This window comes from Cloeon dipterum, chromosome 1 (assembly GCF_949628265.1).
Source record: "Cloeon dipterum chromosome 1, ieCloDipt1.1, whole genome shotgun sequence".
NCBI classification, from domain to species: domain Eukaryota; kingdom Metazoa; phylum Arthropoda; class Insecta; order Ephemeroptera; family Baetidae; genus Cloeon; species Cloeon dipterum.
This window is the reverse complement of record NC_088786.1, coordinates 33,576,849-33,600,441: the sequence shown is the minus strand read 5'-3', so window position 1 is coordinate 33,600,441 and position 23,593 is coordinate 33,576,849. Positions and strand designations below refer to the sequence as shown.

At 35.1% G+C, this 23,593-nt stretch overlaps 5 protein-coding genes across 10 annotated transcripts in view; 1 reads left to right on the top strand and 4 right to left on the bottom strand.

The window, feature by feature from the left end:
* Positions 1–23,593, top strand: part of LOC135948590 (nephrin-like) — a 174,761-nt gene that overhangs the window by 26,553 nt on the left and 124,615 nt on the right. The window lies entirely within an intron of this gene.
* LOC135947162 (uncharacterized) lies at positions 201–3,379 on the bottom strand. The gene is made up of 18 exons (XM_065495804.1): positions 3,070–3,379; positions 2,949–3,008; positions 2,838–2,883; positions 2,632–2,696; positions 2,405–2,565; positions 2,276–2,355; positions 2,103–2,221; positions 1,970–2,042; positions 1,865–1,920; positions 1,777–1,812; positions 1,639–1,717; positions 1,415–1,582; positions 1,153–1,350; positions 1,018–1,096; positions 875–942; positions 751–815; positions 551–689; positions 201–459 (listed from the first exon to the last, which is right to left on the bottom strand). Exons 1-18 carry the CDS (start codon positions 3,295–3,297, stop codon positions 215–217), a joined length of 1,965 nt encoding a protein of 654 aa, XP_065351876.1. The 5' UTR covers positions 3,298–3,379; the 3' UTR covers positions 201–214.
* LOC135934692 (uncharacterized) lies at positions 3,462–5,107 on the bottom strand. Its single transcript, XM_065476614.1, has 11 exons — positions 5,033–5,107; positions 4,886–4,966; positions 4,803–4,830; positions 4,716–4,739; positions 4,565–4,653; positions 4,320–4,455; positions 4,050–4,264; positions 3,944–3,994; positions 3,851–3,884; positions 3,697–3,788; positions 3,462–3,599 (listed from the first exon to the last, which is right to left on the bottom strand). Exons 1-11 carry the CDS (start codon positions 5,075–5,077, stop codon positions 3,462–3,464), a joined length of 933 nt encoding a protein of 310 aa, XP_065332686.1. The 5' UTR covers positions 5,078–5,107.
* On the bottom strand, positions 12,423–18,265 carry LOC135943717 (uncharacterized). Its single transcript, XM_065490382.1, has 29 exons — positions 18,141–18,265; positions 17,999–18,088; positions 17,916–17,943; positions 17,836–17,859; positions 17,689–17,777; positions 17,025–17,160; positions 16,759–16,973; positions 16,647–16,703; positions 16,558–16,594; positions 16,423–16,514; positions 16,236–16,368; positions 15,618–15,946; positions 15,501–15,560; positions 15,402–15,447; positions 15,232–15,296; positions 15,011–15,174; positions 14,873–14,952; positions 14,685–14,812; positions 14,555–14,627; positions 14,449–14,504; positions 14,350–14,385; positions 14,222–14,300; positions 13,993–14,160; positions 13,634–13,843; positions 13,502–13,580; positions 13,341–13,405; positions 13,217–13,284; positions 12,988–13,159; positions 12,423–12,922 (listed from the first exon to the last, which is right to left on the bottom strand). Exons 1-29 carry the CDS (start codon positions 18,261–18,263, stop codon positions 12,666–12,668), a joined length of 3,159 nt encoding a protein of 1,052 aa, XP_065346454.1. The 5' UTR covers positions 18,264–18,265; the 3' UTR covers positions 12,423–12,665.
* On the bottom strand, positions 20,239–23,371 carry LOC135947953 (uncharacterized). The gene is made up of 16 exons (XM_065496961.1): positions 23,336–23,371; positions 23,139–23,203; positions 22,925–23,088; positions 22,786–22,865; positions 22,614–22,732; positions 22,485–22,557; positions 22,378–22,433; positions 22,282–22,317; positions 22,154–22,232; positions 21,927–22,094; positions 21,596–21,799; positions 21,455–21,539; positions 21,286–21,353; positions 21,166–21,233; positions 20,949–21,111; positions 20,239–20,882 (listed from the first exon to the last, which is right to left on the bottom strand). The coding sequence occupies exons 3-16, from the start codon at positions 23,086–23,088 to the stop codon at positions 20,623–20,625; spliced, it is 1,623 nt and encodes a 540-aa protein (XP_065353033.1). The 5' UTR covers positions 23,139–23,203; positions 23,336–23,371; the 3' UTR covers positions 20,239–20,622.

The window sequence follows — 23,593 nt, the reverse complement described above, 5'->3', positions numbered from 1 at the left end:
AGTGAACGCAGTGTATTTCATTTCTCAAAACCGCAGTTTGCTCTTTAAGACGCCAAGGATGCCAACAAATAATATTTAAATATCAATTGAAATTGCATCTTTCATAAATTTATAATATTGCTTTCCACTTATCAATTTTCCACAAAACATATCCTTTTATCTAAAATCATAAGTTAATTATTTGCAGTAGAAAGGTCCAAACTTTTATTTTATATCAATATTTCAGGTCACATAGGGATAAGAATGAGCTATCGAACTTGCAGAAAAACAACTGTGAATCAGCTGCATCATCATCCACAAACGTAAAAAAATATTGGTCAATACTACTGAAGAGTAGATTGTACTGGTTCTTGTCAATGATGTTTTGTAATTCTTGGGGTAGCACGGCTGAGGTGCTGCACCATCGGAATTCCCCTTTGGAGTCCACAAAATATTCATCCAAAAGCACCGCACCAAAACCTACAAAATTAATTATTTAGTTAATTAATAGCAAGTAATTCGTTAGTCATCGGTGGTAAAACGACAGAGCCAAGAGTTAAATTACTTATACCCTTTTGGGATGGATTTCCGATTGATTCTTTTGCATTATCAAGGAACGAAAATATTTCTCCAGTGTTCAATTCTTCAGCTGTTACTAGGCTACCGTTTGCTCGTTCGCACATTGCAGCTGCTACCAGTGGAGAATAGAACTGAAAAGGTGGAGTTATTGTAATTTAAACATCACATTTTAATCATAAGCAGTGCATATACCTTCTTGTCAATAAATATATTCGCACGAATGTTCCCTCCTTCAGCAATAGGCATAAAATTAGCCGCTGTAGGAAAAATTCATTAGTTGCATATATACAGAATTAAATTTTAATAGAATGATTACACAGAGCGGTACAAGCATCCAAATCAGTAAGATTTTTCGGTCGTAAATAATGATTGATACACTTTGAACTGCGTTTTCATACATGGAAATAATAAATATAAACGAAGTCCATTTGTTAATATTAAAAATTATTTTTCAATTACCTAACAAACTCTTCCGTGTATGAAATTTTGTTAACAAACGCCAAATTATCCCTGGGAGCTTTTGATATCGGGTCAGGATCTATAATTGAATTTTCATTTTGTGACGTGAAATATTTTTAATGGAAATTTGATTACTTGTGAATATATTAGCATTTTCTACCATTTCTTCAATTTCTCTTAATGATTTACGCATGGTATAAACATATTCCCTTGAATCAAAAATGTTATGCAAATTCATGTTCCAGAATTTTCCGAGTGAAGCGGTCTCGTTGGTAAAACATTTGATGAAATTGTGTATGAAAAAACACTCATCTTGGGATGTGTTGAATTGGACTAGTAATTAAGAATGTTTTTTTATTATTATTAATCACACTGAGCATGAGACAAATGAACAAACCTATTCGGGTGCATTCCCAAAACCTGTCAAGTGCCTCATTCACAAACAGAGTGGACTTCCAAGCTTGCTCTTTGTTCTGCTCTAAAACCATCATTTTCAACGCATCCAAATTATCAGCTGCTTTTTTAAAAAGTTTGGTAGGATATTTTTTCATCAGCGAACGGAAATCTTCAAATTTTTCACGATTTTGTTACTGTGATTCTGAAAATTAATGCAAAGTATACCTTCAAGCACTTGGGACTGTTTAACTCGTCGCATCGCTTTCTCGATTGAGTCAACCCACAATTTTCCACTATCATAAAGCTATAATAAAGAAATTTTAAAATTCAAACTTAAAGAGATTTTATTAGATAATTATTTACCAATCCGAGAAGCTCTGCCATGCACGTCATCAAACACTTGATTTGCATAGTAAATAATTGAGAAATTCGTGATTTATTAATTTAATACCTTCATTTTGTATGAAAAAGTGTCCAGCTCTGAGGAGCTAAATTTTGCAATATCACCTGAAATGGAAGTGTGCGATTACATTGAATTTCAAATTTGTAATATTACGTTGCGTGAGACGATGAGTCATTTTGCACTCGTTAAAAATCTCTTGCAGATGTGATTCGGCCATTACGCGAGCCTTCCAAAAATGTGTCGTATAATTAATCTTTGCTCTTTGAGTTTAAAATATGTGGATTACTTCACAAATTACGCTCTTAGAAGCCATATTGGTGCATAGATCAATACCCAAGATGGGACCTTCAGTTTCTGATTTTTTTAGTATCACGCAATATTTTTTAGAAGGATTAGCACGTTCCCCTAAAACAATTAAAATTAAAATGAATTGAAATATAAAAAAGGATAAACACCAACCATTCTTGTCAAAATTAAGCGTACTGTTGCGTAGATTGACACTTGGTTTTATGAAGTCTTTGAACTCAGATGAACACCATCTAAAGACTTACTGTTTTAGTGTTTCTTAAATAAAATGTATTCAAAAACCGATAACGCTGATTTGCGCATCCCCCATTGGTTCCCGAAGTCCAGTATACGACATTGTTCTCTAGAATATTATCGAGGCAGTTCAACTTTTCCTGGGATTGTACTGATATGATATTCATTCCAAGGGAGCAACAGAAGTTCATTGCACTTCTCCAATCCATCTAATGGCAAAATGATTGAAGTGATGACAAAAATGGTATCTGTTCTAAAGTAACGCAACCACTCACGATTTTATCGGACATTAAATAGCGAACTCCGCAAGATGTCTTCCACGTTCCCAAAAGGTTCGGCTCTTAAAAAAACTTTCATTTTTCATTCTTGACTAAAACTATGAGCTATTGCTGCACCCCAATAATATAATAATTTAAATTGCAAACAAAAATCTGACTTATTTTTGGTAAAGTTTAGGATTTATCGCACTATAAATACGCACTTATTAGAAGATAATCTCCGTTTTCGGTTTTAGCAGAAAAGTTTTTCTGTTTAAGAAGAATATTTTAATATTTAACATTAAAATGTTTTTCTAAAAATGAAGACAGGTTACGTTTACTCCACAATACTCTAAATCTGAACAGTATGGAAGATCGCAATTTGTTCTGACTCTCTGAAAAAAAAAATCATTTTACTTGTGTGTTGCTAAATTTCATAAATTAGTTGTTACAAACCTCTTCATCAGATTCTTGGTCCTTATTTACAAGGTCATCTGCTCTGTAATCTTCTTTCTGGCAGGCGAAATTAGCACTTTGCGACGAACATTGCACTTGCCGCACGCCAAACGGCGTTCCGGCCTTCGCGTACTGCCTATCGACGACCAAACACGAGCCATCGTCACGCGGATTCACCATGTCCCAGAATTTGTCTTGCGAATCCCACGGGCCCACATCGTCATGCATACAGAATCGATACTGACCCGCGCATCCTTGCCGAGTTGCTGCCGTCCAGAAACTTGTTTTCACCAGCTCTCGGTCTCCCGATAAATTTCCTCAAATTTTATAAATTTATTATCAATAATAAGCTTTTGGCTGGGTGCTTAAAAAGTTGTTAACACTGCTTAAAACTAACCATTATCGTCCAAAATATTTATGAAATTGCTCTCATTGAATGCAGTATTTAGAGCAATGATTAGATCGTCTGTGACTCTGACAGGTTTCATTCCAATTCTGCAACACATTTTCATATTTTCCGTCCACGAAACCTTAAATCACATTTTCTTAATAATTTAGCTACAATTATCTGATATTCATACAACGACAAAATGAATTTTTAAATAATCCATCTTTGACCTTTTATACCTTTTTGTGGCCAAATATGAAGGTCGTATATGAAAATTGGTCGATCCCAGGTTGCTTAATCCAATCAGCCCAAACGCCATTCAACAACCGGCCTTACACAAATTTCATTTTAAATATTTATTGAAATTATTGAAGGATATAAAAGATTTTATACGTTTTATCTTTTTCGTACTGTCGAAGAAAGTATTCTTAATTATAGGGATAAAAAAATTAATCCTGAAGATTTGTTTTATGAGAAATTTCATACGTCAATAACGCAAGCCTCGCTTCTCATGCAGAACACCGATTTGCACTTATACTGAGAGCAAGATTCAAGGTATATAAAATTACGTTTTTATAATCATGGCATATACTTCACAAAAGAAATAATTCTTCTCGCCGCAATTCATGCGGACAAGGGATTTGGTCATTCTGGAGAGCACAAGACATCGTTCCTTGCGATCCACTTCGGCAGGCAGGTCGAGAGCTTTGGCGTTGATGCGGGTCTTGTTGCCGGCGCACCACGAGTACGCTGCGTTTCCGCAGTTAATCCCCTCAGCCATTCCGCTCGTCCAAATGAAAAAGTATTCTACACAATCCAGGTTCGCGAAGCAGTGCATTTATAAATATTCTTAATTATATACTTTGGTTCTTTTGTTCCTCAATTGACATCTGATCCAAATCAGGCACCAGACAGTTCATGTTGTTCGCTCCGTCTTCCACTGCCACCAGTTGCATTTTCTTTTTGGCGCATGTAAGAACAGCATCACCAAAACGACCCTACCAAAGATTCAAAATTTGGTTGCTTTGGTTTTTTTTAATCGATCAGTAAAAAATAAAGTTTGTTCTGTTGTTTTTTTCTATTGAATAAACCAAATTACTGGCTTACTTGATTGTGACTGGTGTAGAAGAGACGCCCGCACTTGTAAAAAACGTCTCCCAGCTCTACATTGGTTGAAACAAATGCTGAAACTGCGGCTGGAAGAATATAAATTCACTTGATGCGTATTTTTAAATAGCATAATAACAGTTCATCATACAGGTTGCCAACACTGATGAGAAATCTAGAGATAAATTCATAAGATTAATTAAACTCTTGTTCACTTTATTTTTAATCTCATAATTACCATCCGTTAAAGCAGAGCTGAGGAAATTCTACTCGAAAATATTTTAAATTATTTTAATTCAAATTTAATAAATATTATACAACCCTCAGTCTTGAATCGTGCAGGGAGCAATCCCCTTTGGAGCATTTCTGCAACTTAGCTGCCTTTGTGGTCGATGCCGATTGCTTTAGATCATATCATGAACAATCGAATCATTGAATGATCGCTGAAGTATAAGAAATGTGCATTACCATGGGCCGCAACAAGAGGCAAAAACATATTGCTGCCGCAATCATTCTGGCGCTTGTTTGTAAGCACCAATTTTCTGTCCGAAACTGGTGTAAAATTTTGTATGATTTTCAGACTATGTGTGTCTACCACTTCCGCTGAACAAAGCACCATTTATTGCGAAATGCAACTGGTTGGTTTCCTCTAAAATTTTCCCACTAAACAAAGAAAGAACATTTGAAACTAAACAATAATTTCTATCCATATTTTGCTTTTAAAAGACGGTTTCCTTGACGGTAGTCGAACTAAATAAATTATAATAGCATTTTTTAAAATTATATTCGAAATTTGCCCATGTGAATGTCTTGTTAAAATTACTTAAGGTTTATTTATTCAGGTTATTCTTTATTTTATTCTATCCCCTTTCTTCAATTACCTCGAATATGAAATAGTTTATTTAACACCATTTTTCAATGGAATGACATTTTGAGGGCATTGATAAAGTTGACCTGCCGTTGCCGAATGTCAGGCCAAAAAATGTTTTGTCCCTGAGCAAGGGATCAAGCTCTTGTTAATTGGCTTATGAACAGACTAATTACGCTGCATCCTATGAACAATTTAAAAAAACATGCTCTACTTTTAAAATAATATAGATTGTTTAATGAATTTCCAATGCTTTCCTATTATTTAAAACAAAACTTTTCCTTTTTTTCAAACATTCTCAGGATGATTTTATAATTTTCTTTCCAATTTGACATTTCCATTTTTTTGGGTAACATTCTTGTTCATCAATGAAACATTTTTTGAATATTCAACGCTACAGGTATCTTTAGAAGTAATTGAAACACACAAATTTAAAAGACAAAGTAAAAAATTCTAAATCAAACACGCACTGGTAATAAGAAGTGATATTTTTTCTCCAAAAACCAAAACGTGCAAAATGTACTAAATAATGGTAAAATAGAGGAAGATTCAAAATGAACAAAGAAAATGGAACAGGAGACTAAAATACTAAGGAGCAAACTAATATGTATTCACGACAAAAGTGCTTTAGTTGATATAAATGATGCACTTTTTACGTGCGTGGATTTTCCTAAAACAAAAACTTAAAATAAGTTTGAATCAAGCAAACTAAATTTCCCTGTTCAGAATTCTACATACTGAAATAATCGAAACATATATGTAACACACACTGGACTATTTTAAATTAGGTTTCCTTCATACATTTCAATTCATTGAGTTACACAAATCCAAGAATGATTTATCAAATCTGCAGAAAAACGTAGGTACCACAGTTAAACTGCTACCTACTGCTATTTTCAAGTATTCCACTTTTCCATGCATATCTTTACTATAATAATAGAAATTGGATTGAGCAGTGTAATCAATTATTGCTCTAAAATCTGTTGGTAACTCAGTTGAAGTACTGCACCAACGCATCACGCCTCCGGAGTCGATGAAATAATCATCCAACAACACTTTTTCCACATCTCCACATGGAAATGGGAACACAATTAGAATCTTGTTAATTGCTTTCGATGCTAACTTTTACCTGACTCCAAATTAAAACTCACTGTCACCCTTTTGACATAAGTGCTTGCATTTTTTGAGATATCGTATATGCCTGCAATATTTGCATAGTCAGATGTGACTAGGCTTCCATTTGCTCGCCCGCACATGCTAGCTGCAACTACTGGAGGGAAGCGCTGCACAATTTAAGTGCAGTTTTTAGAATCCAACTTAAATTCCGTCATGCAAGGTACCTTCTTAGTGTCAACAATTTTTATCATGAACACATCTTCATATGCAGTCGCCTCAAAATTTGTATCTAACAGGTTTTCCTCTTAGCACAAATAAATATATTTGATTGCGTTATACTCACATATTTCTATGCAGGCTTCTCTTGAAGTCAAATTCTTTGGTTTTAACACATTGTACAGGCAGTTTGAACTGTAGATTATTTTGCAAGGAATTACAATTTAGCGACACCAAGGTGGAACAGGTTCAGTTTTCTAAAACCTTATTGTAGTCTTAAAGTAGCGATCGATACATCGAAAAAAAACAGACATTCTTATAGCCTCATCTACATGATCTACATATACTTATCTCTAACTGAATTTATTTTTTAGAAAAAGAACCTGATAATTTTATCACCGTCTCTCTTTTTTTGAAATCTTACTGTATTTCGAAGCGAACAATAGTGTCCACAAAGCACCGTTGGATGATGAGAGGATTTGAAATATTGTCAAGAGTGCAGTACATTTTCAAGAATTTTGGCTAAATTATAATTTTTTGTAGCAATTAAGGTGCTCTATTGAATAATGCATATATTTTACAAAAAATTATAAACTAACAGATTGATCAACCTGCTTATTGTAACTAACAAATTTAAATTATTAGAATTTTTGGTCCTGTATCAATCCAATAAAAAAATATTTTACCTGACCAATTCTTCTGTGTACGAGATTCTATTCACGTATTCTATATAGCTCTCGGGGTTAGAAGAGACTTGTTCTGTATCTATCAATTAAAATAATTTAACTTGAACAATTGTTATGTAAAATCAAACTATTTTACCTGGAAGTGACAAGGAATATGGCAAAATCAATTCAATTTCGTGCAATGAAAGTCGCATTGAGTTTGCATATTCTTCTGAATCGAACAAATTGTTTAAATCCTTGTTCCAAAATTTTTCCAACGATGAAGATCCATTGGTAAAGCACTTGAGGAAATCGTGAATGAAAGAACACTCATCTTTGATCGTGTTGATTTTATCTGTTAGTAAAAATATAATAATTTTGCATAAAAATATAGGAGCTGAGATCTTTTTTTCCTTTATGCTATACTATTGTGATAGTTTGAAATTAAATTCAGCACTAACTTAAAGTATAGAATATACTGAAAAATAAAATGAATGATCGTGTAGTGACGATTAAAGGGCTATCTACTAACCAAGTGGAATGCATTCCCAAAATCTGTCGAGTGCCTGATTGACAAACATCGTTGCTTTCCAGGCTAGTGTTTTTTTCTGCTCTAGGAGAACCATTCTTAATGCGTCTAAATTTTCAGCTGCTTTTTTAAAAAGGCTTGTTGGATATTTTTTCACGAATGAACGATAATCTATATTTTTTAAACATGTGAGCAAGAGTCAAAATGCAATTTTGAATCTCAATTACCCTGGATAGCAAGATCATCTACTTTAATTCTCCCCATCGCTTTTTCGACAGCGTCCTCCCAGAACGTCCTGCCATTGTACAGCTTATGAGAGATTTTTCATTAGATGTGATTTAAGTTCTGATTTTGAATATTTACTAGTCCAAGAAGTTCAGCAACGCAAGTGGCCAAACACTCATTCGCAATAATAATCAGATTTAAATTTAATGTGCTTATTTCATTGCTACCTTCATTCTGTAGGAAAATCGGTTCAAATCTGTCGTGTTGAGGTTATTGATTTCTCCTAAATGCAGATGTTGGATTTTTCTAGTTTTTATTTTGTAGTTATAGTAGTTCACGTACGATTCGTCACTTGATGAGTTTCCTTGCACTCGTTAAAAACTTCCTGCAGATGCGATTTTGCCATTACCCGGGCCTTTTTGAAAAAAAAATATATATTAAAATGTGCAGCTTAACTTTCGAACGCGTTACTTCACAAATGGGTTTTTTTATAACCCATTCACATGAATCAATGCCCAAAGCAGAGCCATAAGTTGCAACTTTCTTAATCATCACGCACCAAGTTTTAGAATAATTAGCGGGTATCGGTACTACAAAAATGTAAAGATTCCAAATTATTAATGCTAGAAAATATTGATGAGTAGATGGTCTAACTGAGGGGATCCAGGTTCAGCACGTCTGTGTTCAGGCTCACACTTGGTTTGACAAAATCTTTGAATTCAGTTGAGCACCATCTAGAACACACAGAAATAAATGGCAAAATAGTACAAATTAAAGCAATATTTGTACCGGAACCGTTTATTAGAACAACCGTTGTCCGTTCCTGATGTCCAGTAGCTCGTAAACATATCCTCTTGTAAAATTTTGTCTAAACAACTCAGCTTTTCATAAGAGTGCACTGACACAAGACGCATTCCTAGAGAACAGCAAAACTCATAGGCGGATTCCCAATGCATCTATACTTAAAACTATATTTATTGCGAAAAGTAAAATAAAGCCATTCTACTTGCCTGTGTGTCGGGTATTAAATAGCGAACTCCACAAGCGGTCATCCACTTACCCAAACGGTTAGGCTCTAAATTAAAATAAAAAATGGAAGTATATGATGCATCAATATCAATTTCAGAAGAATTTCTTAAGAAATGTAATGCAGTCTTCACCAAAGAAGCTGCATTTAATTTCTTCTGTCAATAATGGCATTTTTCACCGGGATCTACTATCAAGAATTAATAGAAGAAGTTTGAAACATAGCATACTGTATAGAATCCGTTCGCCAGTTTTATAAAGTGCTGAGAATTCCATCTGTAATGGTTTTATTTGTAAGTAGTTCCTTATTTAATGTTTTTCTGCTGCATCAAAAATATAAAACTGCGGAAAACCTTTAGGACTAACATTGAGCTTGCAATATTGGGGGATAATTGTGCAATGTGGAAGGTCGCAGGCATCTTTAGCTTTCTGTATCATAAAATAATATTCAAGTTATTTGATTGTCTTCAAACAAACATGAACCTGATCTGCTGATTCTTCTTTATCGTTGACCAAGTCATTTATCCTGGAGCCTTCTTTCTGGCAAGCAAAATTAGCGATGGGCGACAAGCACTGCACCTGCCGCACGCCGAACGGTGTTCCGGCCTTCGCGTACTGCCGGTCAACGACCAAACACGAGCCATCGTCACGCGGGTTTACCATGTCCCAGAAATTGTCCTGTGAGTCCCACGGGCCCACGTCGTTGTGCCAACAGAAGCGATACTGGCCCGCACATCCTTGCCGGGTGGCCGCCGTCCAAAAACTCGTCTTCACCAATGATCGGTCCTCCGATGAGTTCCCTTTAAATTTTCCGTGTTAGCGTTCTTATTATTGCACAGTATTTTCGAATTAAGATAAGAAACGTAAACGCGAAAAATAAGAAGAAGTCTTTTTCAAATCAATTCAAACTGCTGATTTAAATTTGTTATAATGACCACAACGACAGGCAGTCTAGATAAATACTTCATTTAGGTGGTAAAAAATAAACCCTCAGACTAACTGGGGCTGTAAAAGAAATCGAAGCTGCTGTTTTCATTGTTGGCTGAATTTAGCGTGTTGAGCATCTCATCGGTGACTTTGATCGGCTTCATGCCAATACTGCAGCACAGCTTTAGATTCTCCGTCCAAGTTACCTTGGAAGTCCGCGATAAATTAACAAAAATAAAATAAATGGAATATTTAGGTTACCTTTTTGTGCCCAAATATATAAGAAGTGTATTTCATGCCTCTTATACCAAATTTAGTTTTCAATTCCGCCCAAACACCATTTAGCTTGATACCTTTTAAGTATATGCTTTGATTTGAAGAAATAATTAAAAATTTAATTGATTTACGGTCCAACTTGTTCGTATTTTCGTCAAAGTATGATTTCTAAAACATAAAAATGCTAATTTTATTTTCTCAACGAAACGCAAACTCGTACAAAGTCTGGATTGCACTCCTTCATGCAAGAGACTGATCTACACTTGAACTGGGAAAACATTATGGGCTTGCGCAAATTTCTCTGCAAAAATTCATACTTCACAGAAGAAGTAATTAGGTTCACTGCAGCCCACTCGCACAAGCTCCTTGGTCATTCTGGAAAGCGCAAGACACCTTTCCTTGCGTGAAACTTCCGAGGGGAGGCCAAAAGATGCGGCTGTTATGCTCGTTCTGTTGCCAGCGCACCACGAGTACCCCGCTTTCAAACAGTCTTTTCCCTCAGCCATCCCGCTGGTCCAGATGAAAAAATATTCTTTTTGGGATGTCCATGACCTCATTTAGAACGGTTTATTATGGTATTTATTAACACTCACTCTGGTTTTTTTGTTCATCTTCTGTCATTTCATCAAAATTGGCTGCAAGACAATTCATGTCTTTTATACCGTCTTCCAACGAGACCAAATGCATTTTCCGCTTGGCGCATACGACGATTGCATCCGAAAATCGAGCCTGTCGTGATTTAAAATAAGCTATTCAATAATATACGTTCCCCGCTTTTATTATGAAAAATATACACGTGTCACCTAGTATTACACCTACCCGATTGTGGCTTCTGTAGAAGAAACGACCACACTTGTAAAACGCGTCTCCCAACTCCACATTTGTTAACAGCAATGCCGAAACAGGAGCTATATGGAATTAACAGATGAATATCAAATGTAAAACTGTATTATAAGCAGTGTATTATATATGCTTGAAATCATTATCTTACAGTCGGATAAAACTGATACGAAATCTACGGAGCAATATATTTGATAAATTCTGGAGATAAATTTCGTTTAGCTTAATATTACCATCCGGCAGTGCAGAGCTGAGAAAACTCTAGGAAAAAATTAGCTCGAAATTTTCAGTGCATATTATAAATATTTGATAATACTTTCAGTTTTGAATCATGTAGAGAACAATCGCCTACATTACAGTTTTGCACCTTTGCTGGCTTGGTGGTTGACAACGCTTCCTTTTTCAATAAATCATATATAACAAAATATTAATGGAGAAACGTTTTATACAAATTTTTTAACTAACAGCGATTGGGCCAATGAAGAAGAAAATCACAAGCATCGCAACCACTTGCGTCTATGCTGTGTGAAAATTCAAATCGAAACAACCGAAATTCAGTTTTATTTTACAGGGTACGATTCCATTTCCGCTACAAGTTGGAGGCTTGTTGACTGCCTAACCTGATTTCAATAATTACGTCCCAGACCGTTTTTCAACATTTCCCTAAGAAATGAATACAAGCATCGCAGCCATCCTAGCAAACGCATCTTATAATCAAGCTGATTTTTAAATTTTTGTTTATTAAAAAAAAGTCTCCTGATTGCCAATATTCCGCAGAACTGAAACTCGTTATTGGGTTGTTGTTCCTCGAACGTCACGCATGGCTTAATTTTCGTTGCTTAATTGGTTTTCACACCTGTTTTCTAGCAACTAGCGCTGGCTGCAGGCGGACGTGATGACGTTCGACCAACAACGAAATTTCCAGTTTGATAAAAATTCTCTTATTTTCAAACGAAACTATTAAATCTCAATATTTATTTGGTTATATTATTCAGTCTTAATTTTTCGATTGCCAATTAATCGAAATTGTAACATTAATTCGCTTGTTTCATGCCTCGTCTAGACTGTGATTTGCGAAATCTTTTAATATTCACAGTCAAACAGACTTTTTATAACACATTTTTATTATATTCCACGCGTTCAGGTTTATCGAAAGAAAATTCAGGCGGGTTAATTGCTTTAAAGCAAAATCCAAACGCTTTATTTAGACACATACGCCACGTGAAACATTGTTTCAGGAGCTACACAAATGTATCACGTGTGTTTCACTTAATTTATTTAAAACAGTTCAAGCACACACTTTTTTATTTGTTCCCAAAGAAAAATTCCAGTTTTAATCCCGACTTCACCACTGAACAACAAAACACACTCAAATCTCGTGAATAGAATCAATGCAAAATCAGTGCGTACATTTCATTTGGCTATTATTGTCTTACACAGTGCCAAAAATGATTTATCAAACTTGCAGAAAAATGAAGGGACCAAGTTATTTTTATAGTTCACAGGGAGTGATGAATATTTCTTCGAAGCTTCATCGTAGTAGAAAATTAAGTTTTGAGAGAAGCCAAAAGTGTTAAGCATTTCTTTTGGCACCTCAGCTGAGGTACTGCACCAACGATTCAATCCTTGAGGGTCTTCATAAATTTCATCCAAAAGCATGGAAGGATTGACTGAAAATGTAATTGGAAATTGTAAATAATATGGATTAAATTTGAATCCAAAATGCCGCTTTCACTTTGCTCCATCTTCATTAGGTCCTTGGCTGCTGACAATATTAATGCTAAACGTTGGAACTGTGCTTTCGCGATGCTCGTTAAAATTCCTGCATTGCTGAAGTCAGCAGACGTAATCAAACTTCCATTCGCTCGATAGCAAAGGGCAGCAGCGGCCGTTGGAGAGCCACAACACTGAATTATTCAATCAAAAATCTATTCGAAACATCTGCGAATATGCGTGGGAAATACCTGCGTCTGGTTAAGCGCTTTACTCTGCAAAATGTCTTCATAACCAGATATCGGTTCAAAATATTTGTCTGAAAACAAACATATAAGAGAACAGTTTGAAATTAACTTATCACACACAGCACACCTTTCACTAAGCAAGCTTCCTTTGAAATATTTTTTGGCCGCAAAGCTTTAAAGCTGCAACGCGAGCTAAAATGATTTTATCACAATTTCAGTAAGATCCAAAAAATGTACAGCTATTTTACTAAATTTTTCTTTTGTATTATGTTTACTTCCCGCATTTACCTTGTGAACTCTTCTGAGAATGATTCCTGATCAACGTATTCAATGTATTGCTGCAATTTCCTATAGTCTTTTGTATAATCTAATAAAACATTAAATAATTTTAATTATGTTTTTTCTATAAAGAATACAAACCAAGCTTTAAATCCGGCGAACTCATCTTCGAAAGTGAGTCCAAAAGCGAAATTTCATTAAAAGATTTTGATAACGTCATAGCATAGTCTCTTGAACTGAATAAGTTGTTTAAATCTCTGTTCCAGAATTTTTCCAGCGATGAATCATTGGTAAAACATTTGATGACATTATGTACAAACGAACAATCATCTTGTGTTTTGTTAGAGCGTGCTGAAAGAATATAAAACATTGTAGGCCTATAGTCCTAATGATAAATCATAAAAATCAGCAGCTTTTTAATTGATTTCAAAATAAAATGAACGAAATTATATATGTATCTAACTATACGGTAGGAGAGTTGAATAAATCCATCCATTAACCTATTGTTTTGCATTCCGAAAACTTGTCAATTGCCATGTTAATGAACAAAGTAGATTTCCAAGCTTCTTCTTTGTTCTTCTCCAAGAGCGTCATTCTCAGGGCGTTCAAATCATCTGATGCTTTCTTAAATAAGCTTACAGGGTATTTTTTCATGACAGAACGGAAATCTAAATAGTATTTTGAATATAGTATTAGTCATGCAAAAATTCCCAATTGCTGATTATTTACCTTCAAGCGCTCTTGGATCTTTTACTTTTTTAATCGCTTTCTCAACCTCATCTTCCCAAAAAGCTCCATTGTCATAAACCTGCCACGTACCTTTAGTACTTGAGCTGAACATTTTGTATTCATTTTACCAATCCAAGAAGTTCCGCGATACAACTCGAAAAACACTGTACATGATTATTATTAAAACAAAATCAAGCACGCTCATTCAAATACAGTATAAAAACTACCTTCATTTTGAATGAAGAACGTGCTACGTCAGTGTTGTTGAATTTTTCAATGTCTCCTGAGATATAAGAGTTATTCAGTTATGAGAATTATTAATAAGAAAGCTACGTTGCGTGACGCGATGTGTCGCTCTGCACTCATTGAAAACCTCTTGCAGATGTGACTGCGCCTTCACGCGACCCTTTTTTCCAAAGTTATAATGTAGAATATTTTTCATAGTGTGTAATTATATATTAACTTCGCAAATAGGTTTCCGAAACGACATTGCACACATGTCAACACCCAAAACTGGCCCCAAAGTCGGTGATTTTTGAATTACCACGCATAATTTAGAAGTCATTTGAGGAGGTAACATCGATACCATCACTTAAAAGCATAATTAATAGATAAATAGCTGCGGACAGTTAAAATTAGATGTGGACTAACTAAGTGGCTGGAAGTTTATTGTTTTGTTGTCGAGATTTAAACTTGGTTTGATGTAGTCTCTAAATTCAGGTGAGCACCAGCTGGTATGATTACGGATTGAAGTAAAGAAATAAGATGTGGTTACAAAAACGTATTTACCGGTATCGCTGATCTGAACAATTAACGTTTGTTCCCGATGTCCAATACCCCATCATATCAATCTCTAAAACACTATCCAGGCAGTTTAACTTTTCATAGGACTGCACAGATAAGAGACGCATTCCCAATGAACAGCAGAATTCAAGCGCACCAAACCAATCTTTCTATAAATTCATCGGACAGTGCTAGTTGATTTTTATGTTAATTTTTTAATATATTACCATTTGGTTGTGAATTAAAAATCGAACCCCGCAAGCTGATTTCCAATCTCCCAAGGAACGAGGCTCTTAATTTAAAAAAATACATTCAAATCCTCTCTTAAGTAAAATAAGATTTCATTTTTCCCAAGCATAAGATTATAATTATTTTTCCTTTCGAGAGGCATACTTACTGAAAAGAATACGTTCTTTGTTTTCTTTAGAAGCAGTGGAAAATTGCTGTGAAATTTTTCTTCAGTGGTAGAAAAACAAGAAATTAAGGAAGAACAAACATTCAGTTGACAATAATTCAAGTCCGAGCAAATGGGAGAGTTGCAAGATCTCTGGACTCTCTGTTCAATTACACCCATTAGACTACTTTTTATTTTTTAACAATAGATAAACTCAACAGTGCTTTTTTCTTGATCTCCATTTACGAATTCATCGACTCTTTGGCCCTCTCTCTGACAGGCGAAATTTGTACTTGGGGACGAGCACTTCATCTGTCGCACCCCAAACGGCGTCCCGGTCTTTGTGTACTCCCTGTCGACGGCGAGACACGATCCATCGTCGCGCGGGTTTACTTTGTCCCAAAACTTGTCCTGCGAGTCCCACGGACCTATGTCGTCGTACAAGCAGTAGCGGTACTGGCCTGCGCACCCTAGCCGAGTGACCGCGGTCCAGAAACTAGTTTTTATCACAAATCGTTCTTCTGTTGTATTTGTCTCAGATTCATATTCTGCAGTCACCATGCAACATAAATAATTTAAAATAAAAACACGGTAATTAATGAAAGCTAATTAATGTTACTTTGCAAATGGATAAATTAATTTGAGAATTTATGGAAATCGCAACTGGTAATTTAAATATTGCAAACATATAATTCTCTGCTGGGGCAAGAAAAAGATTTTCTTGGCAATATGTGTTGAGTAGAACATTACTTGCTGTAAATCATCTTAGTTAAAAAATTAAAAGCTGATCTTTGATAGATGCATCATATAATTATATTTGATAGAAGTGTCACTAACCAGGAGTGTAAAAGATTGTGATTTTGTTGCTTGCATTGCCCACGGTGTTAAGCGCGGAAAGCAGCTCATCCGTGACTTTGATCGGCTTCATTCCCAAGCTGCAACAAATCTTTAAGTTTTCCGTCCAATTCACCTGGAAACAGTCATATAATAAATTATTTAGCTTTGAAAATCACAGCCTCGTTACTTTTTTGTAGCCAAATAAATAGCTAGTGTATGAATATTTGTTGTAGCCAATCGTCTTTTGCCACTCCGCCCAAACACCACTCACAGATTGACCTAAAACCCCTTGAGCATATTTTAATTGATAAATTTTGCTTACGTTTTATTTTTCCAGTCCCGCTTTCAAAGAGAGAGTCCTGTGGGATGACTTTGTTATGCATATTGGGCTAAACAGTGGATATTTCATACATTTTTACTAGTTTCGCATATCTGGTTGCTCATGCATGCAACGGTTTTACACTTGTACTAAAATAAAATCTTTTCTCAATATCAGTAGTACATATATATTTCATTTTCTTACTTCGCAAAAGAAGTAATTAGGAGTGGTGCAGCTCATACGAACGAGTGTCTTGGTCATCACGGAAAGAGCGAGACACCTTTCGTTTTTTGAAACCTCCAGAGGCAGGTCGAACGCTTTCGCGTCGATGCTGGTCCTGTTTCCTGCGCACCAAGAGTACGCCGCGTTTCCGCAGATGCTCCCCTCGGCCATTCCGCTCGTCCAGACAAAAAAGTATTCTATGCAAGTTTTTTTTTAAACCACGGGGATTTTTTTTAAAGAAAAATCACTCTGGTTCTGTTGCTCCTCTTTTGACATTTCTTTCAAGTTAGGCACAAGACAGTTCATGTTCTTTGTTCCGTCTTCCACCGCAACCAGTTGCATTTTCCGCTTGGCGCACACGAGAGCGGCCTCTCCGAATCGACGCTGAGGCAATTTGCGATAGAATCAGCCATTCATTAAAAAATAATTATTTTGCAAACTACTTTGTTTCGTGTTATAATGAAGTACGCAAACCAGCACGTCAAATATAATTCATATAGGTGGAGATTATTTTGTTTGTGCAATAATATTCTGGTGCAACAATTATTTCTCGTTATATACGTAGAATATGCCATTTTTTTACCGAGCAATATTGAATAATGATATACCAAATATTCCTAACAGTATTAATCATGATTTGCAAAAATATGGCAACGCTAACTCTAGAAATCATTTTGGCTTTTCTATCTTCACCGAAAAATGCGTGATTTAAAATTTAATTTTTGTTACATTTATTTATATAATTTGGTCATCAATCACAAAAAGTATATCTTGACTCTCTTTGGAGCAAAATAATAATTGTTATTGCGTAGGTCGAAAGGAGCGCTTGCAGAAGAAGTCGAGGGATTTTTTAGGATATTTATTATAAAATGTCTAGTTTGCTTTTTCCGTTTATATATTTACAAGACCTACTTGATTGTGACTGGTGTAAAAGAGGCGGCCACACCTGAAAAAGACGTCCCCTAGGTCCACATTAGTTGACCAAAATGCAGTAATGGAATCTGAAAATTTAATCGCACAGTTATTTTTCACGCCGACATTTATTTTACGCCAAATTACTGGCAGCCAAAACTGGTACGAAATCTGAAAATAGAACGTGGTTAATGCAACGATTCCTTTATTATAAAATGTTATAAAACCCTCTGATAGGGCAGCGCTGAGGAAACTCTGTTCAAAAAGATATACAGTCAAATTTGAAACTTATATTCTGTGATTGTTTTACCCTGAGTCTTGAATCATGAAGCCTGCAATCGCCCGTAGTGCAATTTTGCGGCACTTGCGATTTGGTTGGATTCGTAGTTGTTGCCGCTTGCTAAAGGAATGTAATTAAACCGTGGTATTTTGCTAATATTGATTTTTTTTACAATAGGTTTTAGCATGGAAAAGACTAAAATCAGCAGATATATCATCGTAGAGCTGGCGCATAGTGCGCGGCTCACTACGATACAACCAAAAATTTTGTTTTTCGTTTCTCTTGTTTCGTACATCACTTCCGCTAGCAAGGCAATGCCATACAGCTGGATGCTTTTTGAACGCCATAGTGGTCTATTTCTTTTTTGTATATACAACTCATGTTATATACGTTTTAAAAACGAGCAATAAAAATATTAAATCGTCAGCGACGGGACATCTCTTTATTACTCAGAATGTGCGATCAAAAAATCAAATGTTCATCTGTACCACTCGTCTCAATATTTCCAAAACCCCGGAACTTTCTATTGCTAAATTTTTAAGATTTACTTTTCTCCACTAAAGCATCGCTTAGGTTAGTTGAGGTTTAAAATTCCTGGATATTTATTTTCTGCACATGTCAAAGTGAACGGTAATATAATTGCAATTATTTTATAATCACTGGGCAAGCAATGAATATTAATAATATTATAAAGTGTATTAGTATATAAAATAGTATGAATGTTCCCAGCATTAATTTTTTTTAATATAGCGGATAAGAGCATGTAATTGTAATACACTAACAATAGTTCGTATAAATAATCATATTTGACAACTCCAATTATAGTAAACAGCGATGTGAGCTTTATCGAAATTTAAAGTTTTAAAGCTTTTATATTATATTTTGTATTTGACTATATTGTAACTGCGCATATTCAAAAATTCCTAGTAGCAGAGTTTCGACGCTCCAATTTTTGTTTTGTTTTTTCCTACTGTAGCAGTAAGCGGATATGATGGCGTCTATAGTGAACGTCGTCCTTCACAATATGCTCACATCTGCGCTCTGTTTTATTGAAATATGTTTCCATAGTTTCATAGTGTGTCACTGCATATTACATTTAAATTTCATTTTTTATTTAAATTCAAAATTATGAAATTATCTCTGATACTTAACCATTCGCATTAAAAGCTGACAACGTTTAAACCATTGTGGGGTTCAGGGTTCGATCCGAAGGAAATGGAAATAAGGTTCCTTTGTAGAACTCGTAGTATTTAATCCATAATTTAGACATATCCGTAATTAAGACCCGGAAGTACGTCGGGTCTATTATAGTTAATATATAAGTGTCAAAGATGCGCACGTCATTATATGCTCCCGGCTGGAGAGGTAAATGTGACATGACCGTATGCGTGCGAGGGTGAGCGATCAGTGAGGAGAAGTAGACAGGGTAAATGAGATAAGCTTATCACACAGAATAGCGACATCTATAGGTCGAGATTGATACAAACTTAGTTAACGCTAATAGTGCGGGAACCGCCACATCATTTTGCTTGCAATTTGTACTGCATTAACAACGCATAGTGCTTTCAAATCATTTGGTAACTCAGTTGAAATTCTGCATCGCATCGCGACGCTTGTGTTGATACACGTCATTAAAAGTTTCAATTCAGTGCAGACCTATCGATAAAAACGCTTGCGCATCTATATTATGAAGTTATCGTAGTCAAATAGGATCACTTTCACTATAGTCTATATGTCTCTCATTGCTGAGCAGATAATAACCTGATTGTTGGTTATTGCGATCTAGATCATTTTTTAACATTTTCCCTCGACTAAATATAAACTCAAGTAAGGTTTAGCTATCCTAACTAATATGTTTCTCGCAATAAAACTGAACTAATGAATTAAAATATGATATCAACTAGTGGTAACGATCATGGTTTCCTATATTCCAGAGATGGAACTAGGTTTTTGGATTTTATGCTTTTCGAATGTATTGATCGGCTTATATTTGTTTCTTAAATATTTTTTTGTCGCAGCACTGGCTGTGAGCGGATGTACATTTTTGCCAAATTTCAAGCTTGTTTTATTTTACTTTGCTAAATTAAAGTTTAACTTTCATTTGCAAATATAAAAAATACAACGCAAAAATTCCCGTTGCATTAACAATTGTTGAATTTCTTTAAGTTCATCCAGGTTATGATCATCTGATCTGCAAAATCAAATATTAGATAGGAGGCATACTTAAAGATTTGTATAAAAAACTTATATTTTTAAAATAATTTTTTATTTTTCACTCTTATAAGGTTCAGAAATAAAAATCTTGGTGGTGCATCTGAACAAAATCATAAACTGAACGTTGATTTCAACTAATAAACAGTGCATGTAACTTGTTGTTGAAATATACGTAGGATAAATTTTCCATTGTCTTAAGTGAATTTCGAAATAAAAAGTTTACAATTATTTCAAGTTGCAAGAGAGAAAACAGTGCTTCGTGACAACCGCTCTTCCTCCAACTACAGAAGACACAATTGTATTTGTAGAAGCAAGAGTGTGTCTTATCAGTTCTTACCCATATTTAGCAGTGCAGCATACACAACCCAAAATAAATTTTTATTATTTGCTAACAAACAAGGTAAATTTTGAATTCAATGCAAATTTCGAGTTCTTGAACTTCAATTTGACGCAATCGTTTTGCACAGTGCCAAGAAAGATTTGTCAAACTTGCAGAAAAATGTAACGACTGTTGAGCCCATGGAGGTTACAGGATATAAAACCAATTTCGCCCTATAATCCTCATACAAGCAAACTAAGTTTATGGAGTTCGCTACCAAAAACTCAGACACATCATTTGGTGCCTCAGCTGACGTACTGCACCAACGAATCATTCCTTTAGAGTCTTTATATATTTCATCCATAAGAATATTGGAAGTACCTGGAAATTTAAATGGAATTGTCATCATAATCGTGCAATAATTTTATTCCTCTTGCTACTGTTCACCTTTTGGTTGCATCACTTCCATGCCACCTTTCATAATAAAAAGTTGCATCGCATTCGACGTTATATTGGTGAGGATTGATACATGACTGAAGTCAGCAGACGTAATCAGACTTCCATTGGCTTCATGACAAATTGCAGCAGCAGCCATCGGATGGTAAAAGCTCTGAAGAATAAATCAATTAACAATTCGAAATTTTTGGCACATTTGCTTAGACACCTGTGTCACTTCCAACGTTTTTCTCTTTAAGATGTCATCAAATCCTGTAATGGACTCAAAATATTTTTCTAGAAAAAGCCTATCAGATGTCGGGTTTAAACTGTTTACTCACAATCGTACCTTTTGTTAAACAAGCGTCATTCAAAGTCAAATTTTTCGGTCTTAATAGCTCAAAGGTGCACATTGAGCTGAAAATTTTCCAAATTTTTAAGGCTTTCTAGGGCGTAGATTGACAAATTTAGCTCTGCATTATATCATGCTGTATTTTTAGACATTTAAATTAGCTCACCCAGTGAACTCCTCTGAGAAAGACTGGGAATCAACATATTCAATATATTGCTGAAGTCTCAAGTAGTCATTATTTTTTGTTACACCTATAATAATATTTATTTTGAATTACGTTAATTACGTTTATAACGGAAAAACGAACCATAATTTTCATAATAGTAATTCGAAAGATGTTCCATCGTCATAAAATCGGAAGGCATTTGTGATATTGTCAAAGCGTATTCTCTTGAATCAAATAAGTTGTGTAAATCTCTGTTCCAGAATTTTTCCAATGATGTGGAACCGTTGGTAAAACATTTGAGGAAACTATATACATATGAGCATTCAACCTCCTTATTTGATCGAACTGTGAACGCAATATAATTTCATTAGTACTAAAAGAGTCTTAGTTTTTATAAGCTTGATCATGAAATGTTCAATCGAGATACTATGTGCAACTGAAGGACTGCGACGAGCTAAAATAATTTGCTAACCGATCGTATTGCATTCCGAAAACTTTTCAAGCGCCATGTTAATGAACAAAGTAGATTTCCAAGTTTCTTCCTTGTTCTGCTCTATAAGCATCATTCTCAGGGCATTCAAATTATCGGATGCTTTCTTAAATAAGCTTGCAGGGTATTTTTTCATGAGAGAACGGAAATCTAAATAGTATTTTGAGTAGAATTAGTCGTGCGAAAATTACCTATTGCTGATTATTTACCTTCAAGCGCTCTTGGATCTTTTACTTTTTTAATCGCTTTCTCAACTTCATCTTCCCAAAACGCTCCATTATCATAAACCTGCCACGTGCCTTTAGTACTTTAGTTGAACATTTTGCATGCATTTTACCAATCCAAGAAGTTCCGCGATACAACTCGAAAAACACTACACATGATTATTAAAACAAAATCAAGCACGCTCATTCAAATACAGTATAAAAACTACCTTCATTTTGAATGAAGAACGTTCAATGTCGGTGTTGTTGAATTTTTCAATGTCCCCTGAGATATAAGAGGTATTATATTATAAGAATAATTAATAAGAAACCTCACGTTGCGTGACGCGATGCGTCGCTTTGCACTCATTGAAAACCTCTTGCAGATGTGACTGCGCCTTCACGCGACCCTTTTTCCAAAGTTATAATGTAGAATATTTTGCATAGTGTGTAATTATATATTAACTTCGCAAATAGGTTTCCGAAACGACATTTCACAACTATCAACAGTCAAAATTGGCCCCAAAGTCGGTGATTTTTTCAATACCACGCATAATTTGGAAGTCGAACCAGGAGGGTACGGAACTTAAAACATAAGATAAATAGCTGCATACAATTAAATTTAGATGTGAACAAACAATATAGTTGGAAGTTTGTTGTGCTGTTGTCGAGATTTAAACTTGGTTTGATGAAGTCTCTAAATTCAGGTGAGCACCAACTGGTATGATTACAGTTTCAAGTATGCAAAATTGTGGCTAAAATTTCCTATATATAAACCGGTATCGCTGATTTGAACAATTCATGTTCGTTCCAGAAGTCCAGTATCCGTACTGTTCTTCCCCTAAAATGCTATCTAAGCAGATTAATTTTTCATAGGACTGCACAGATATGAGACGCATTCCGAGGGAACAGCAAATGTGATGAGCACGAGACCAAGGCATCTATAAGCACATATTATATTTTTTCCTTAATTTTATTTACAAAAGCTTACATCTTCTTTGTAGAATAAATATCGAACTCCGCAAGCTGTTTTCCACTTCCCCAAAAGGTGTGGTTCTGTAACGAAGGAAATTTACATTCAAACGCCTTCGATATTACAAAAAGAGTTTAAGAGTTCAGGATCCAATTTAAACTACACTATAGTAAATGTTTAGACATTTCCGACACTTCGTAATAAAATGTTCGTACTAAAAAGAAGTCGATCTTTGTTTTTATATAGTCCAGTGTTAGATTCCTGAAAAATGAACTCAAAGTTAGAGATACAACTTAAGTAAAGAAGTACTAACATCAAGTGAACAGTAACTAAGATCCAAGCAGATGGGCTGTTCGCAAGCATCATTGACCTTCTATAGAAGTTCAAATAGTTTTTGGTTATATTTTTTTTAATAACAATCAAGAAACCTCAATATCACTTTCTTGGTCTCCATTTACAAAATCATCTACTTT

Bases quoted from the DNA above. Each gene is read 5' to 3' on its own strand.
- LOC135947162 (XM_065495804.1), bottom strand. From the start codon at position 3,297: ATGCATGACGATGTGGGCCCGTGGGATTCGCAAGACAAATTCTGGGAC. The intron at 2,222-2,275 runs GTTGGTGTTTAT...TAATTGTTTTAG, and splicing joins GCTTAATTTTGACAAGAATG to GGGAACGTGCTAATCCTTCT. The intron at 1,718-1,776 runs GTAAATAATTAT...TCTTTATTATAG, and splicing joins TGGCAGAGCTTCTCGGATTG to CTTTATGATAGTGGAAAATT.
- LOC135934692 (XM_065476614.1), bottom strand. From the start codon at position 5,077: ATGATTGCGGCAGCAATATGTTTTTGCCTCTTGTTGCGGCCCATG. The intron at 4,740-4,802 runs GTAATTATGAGA...ATTTATCTCTAG, and splicing joins CAGCTCTGCTTTAACGGATG to ATTTCTCATCAGTGTTGGCA. The intron at 3,995-4,049 runs GTATATGCCATG...TCTTGCTCTCAG, and splicing joins AGAATTATTTCTTTTGTGAA to TATAAGTGCAAATCGGTGTT.
- LOC135943717 (XM_065490382.1), bottom strand. From the start codon at position 18,263: ATGTACGAAACAAGAGAAACGAAAAACAAAATTTTTGGTTGTATCGTA. The intron at 16,704-16,758 runs GTAAGAAAATGA...ATTTTATTTTAG, and splicing joins CTAATTACTTCTTTTGCGAA to TACAAGTGTAAAACCGTTGC. The intron at 12,923-12,987 runs GTGAAAGCGGCA...TTACATTTTCAG, and splicing joins CCTAATGAAGATGGAGCAAA to TCAATCCTTCCATGCTTTTG.
- LOC135947953 (XM_065496961.1), bottom strand. From the start codon at position 23,088: ATGCCTTGGTCTCGTGCTCATCACATTTGCTGTTCCCTCGGAATGCGT. The intron at 22,866-22,924 runs GTTTATATATAG...TAATCATACCAG, and splicing joins TGTTCAAATCAGCGATACCG to TTGGTGCTCACCTGAATTTA. The intron at 21,354-21,454 runs GTGAGCTAATTT...GAAAATTTTCAG, and splicing joins TTCTCAGAGGAGTTCACTGG to CTCAATGTGCACCTTTGAGC.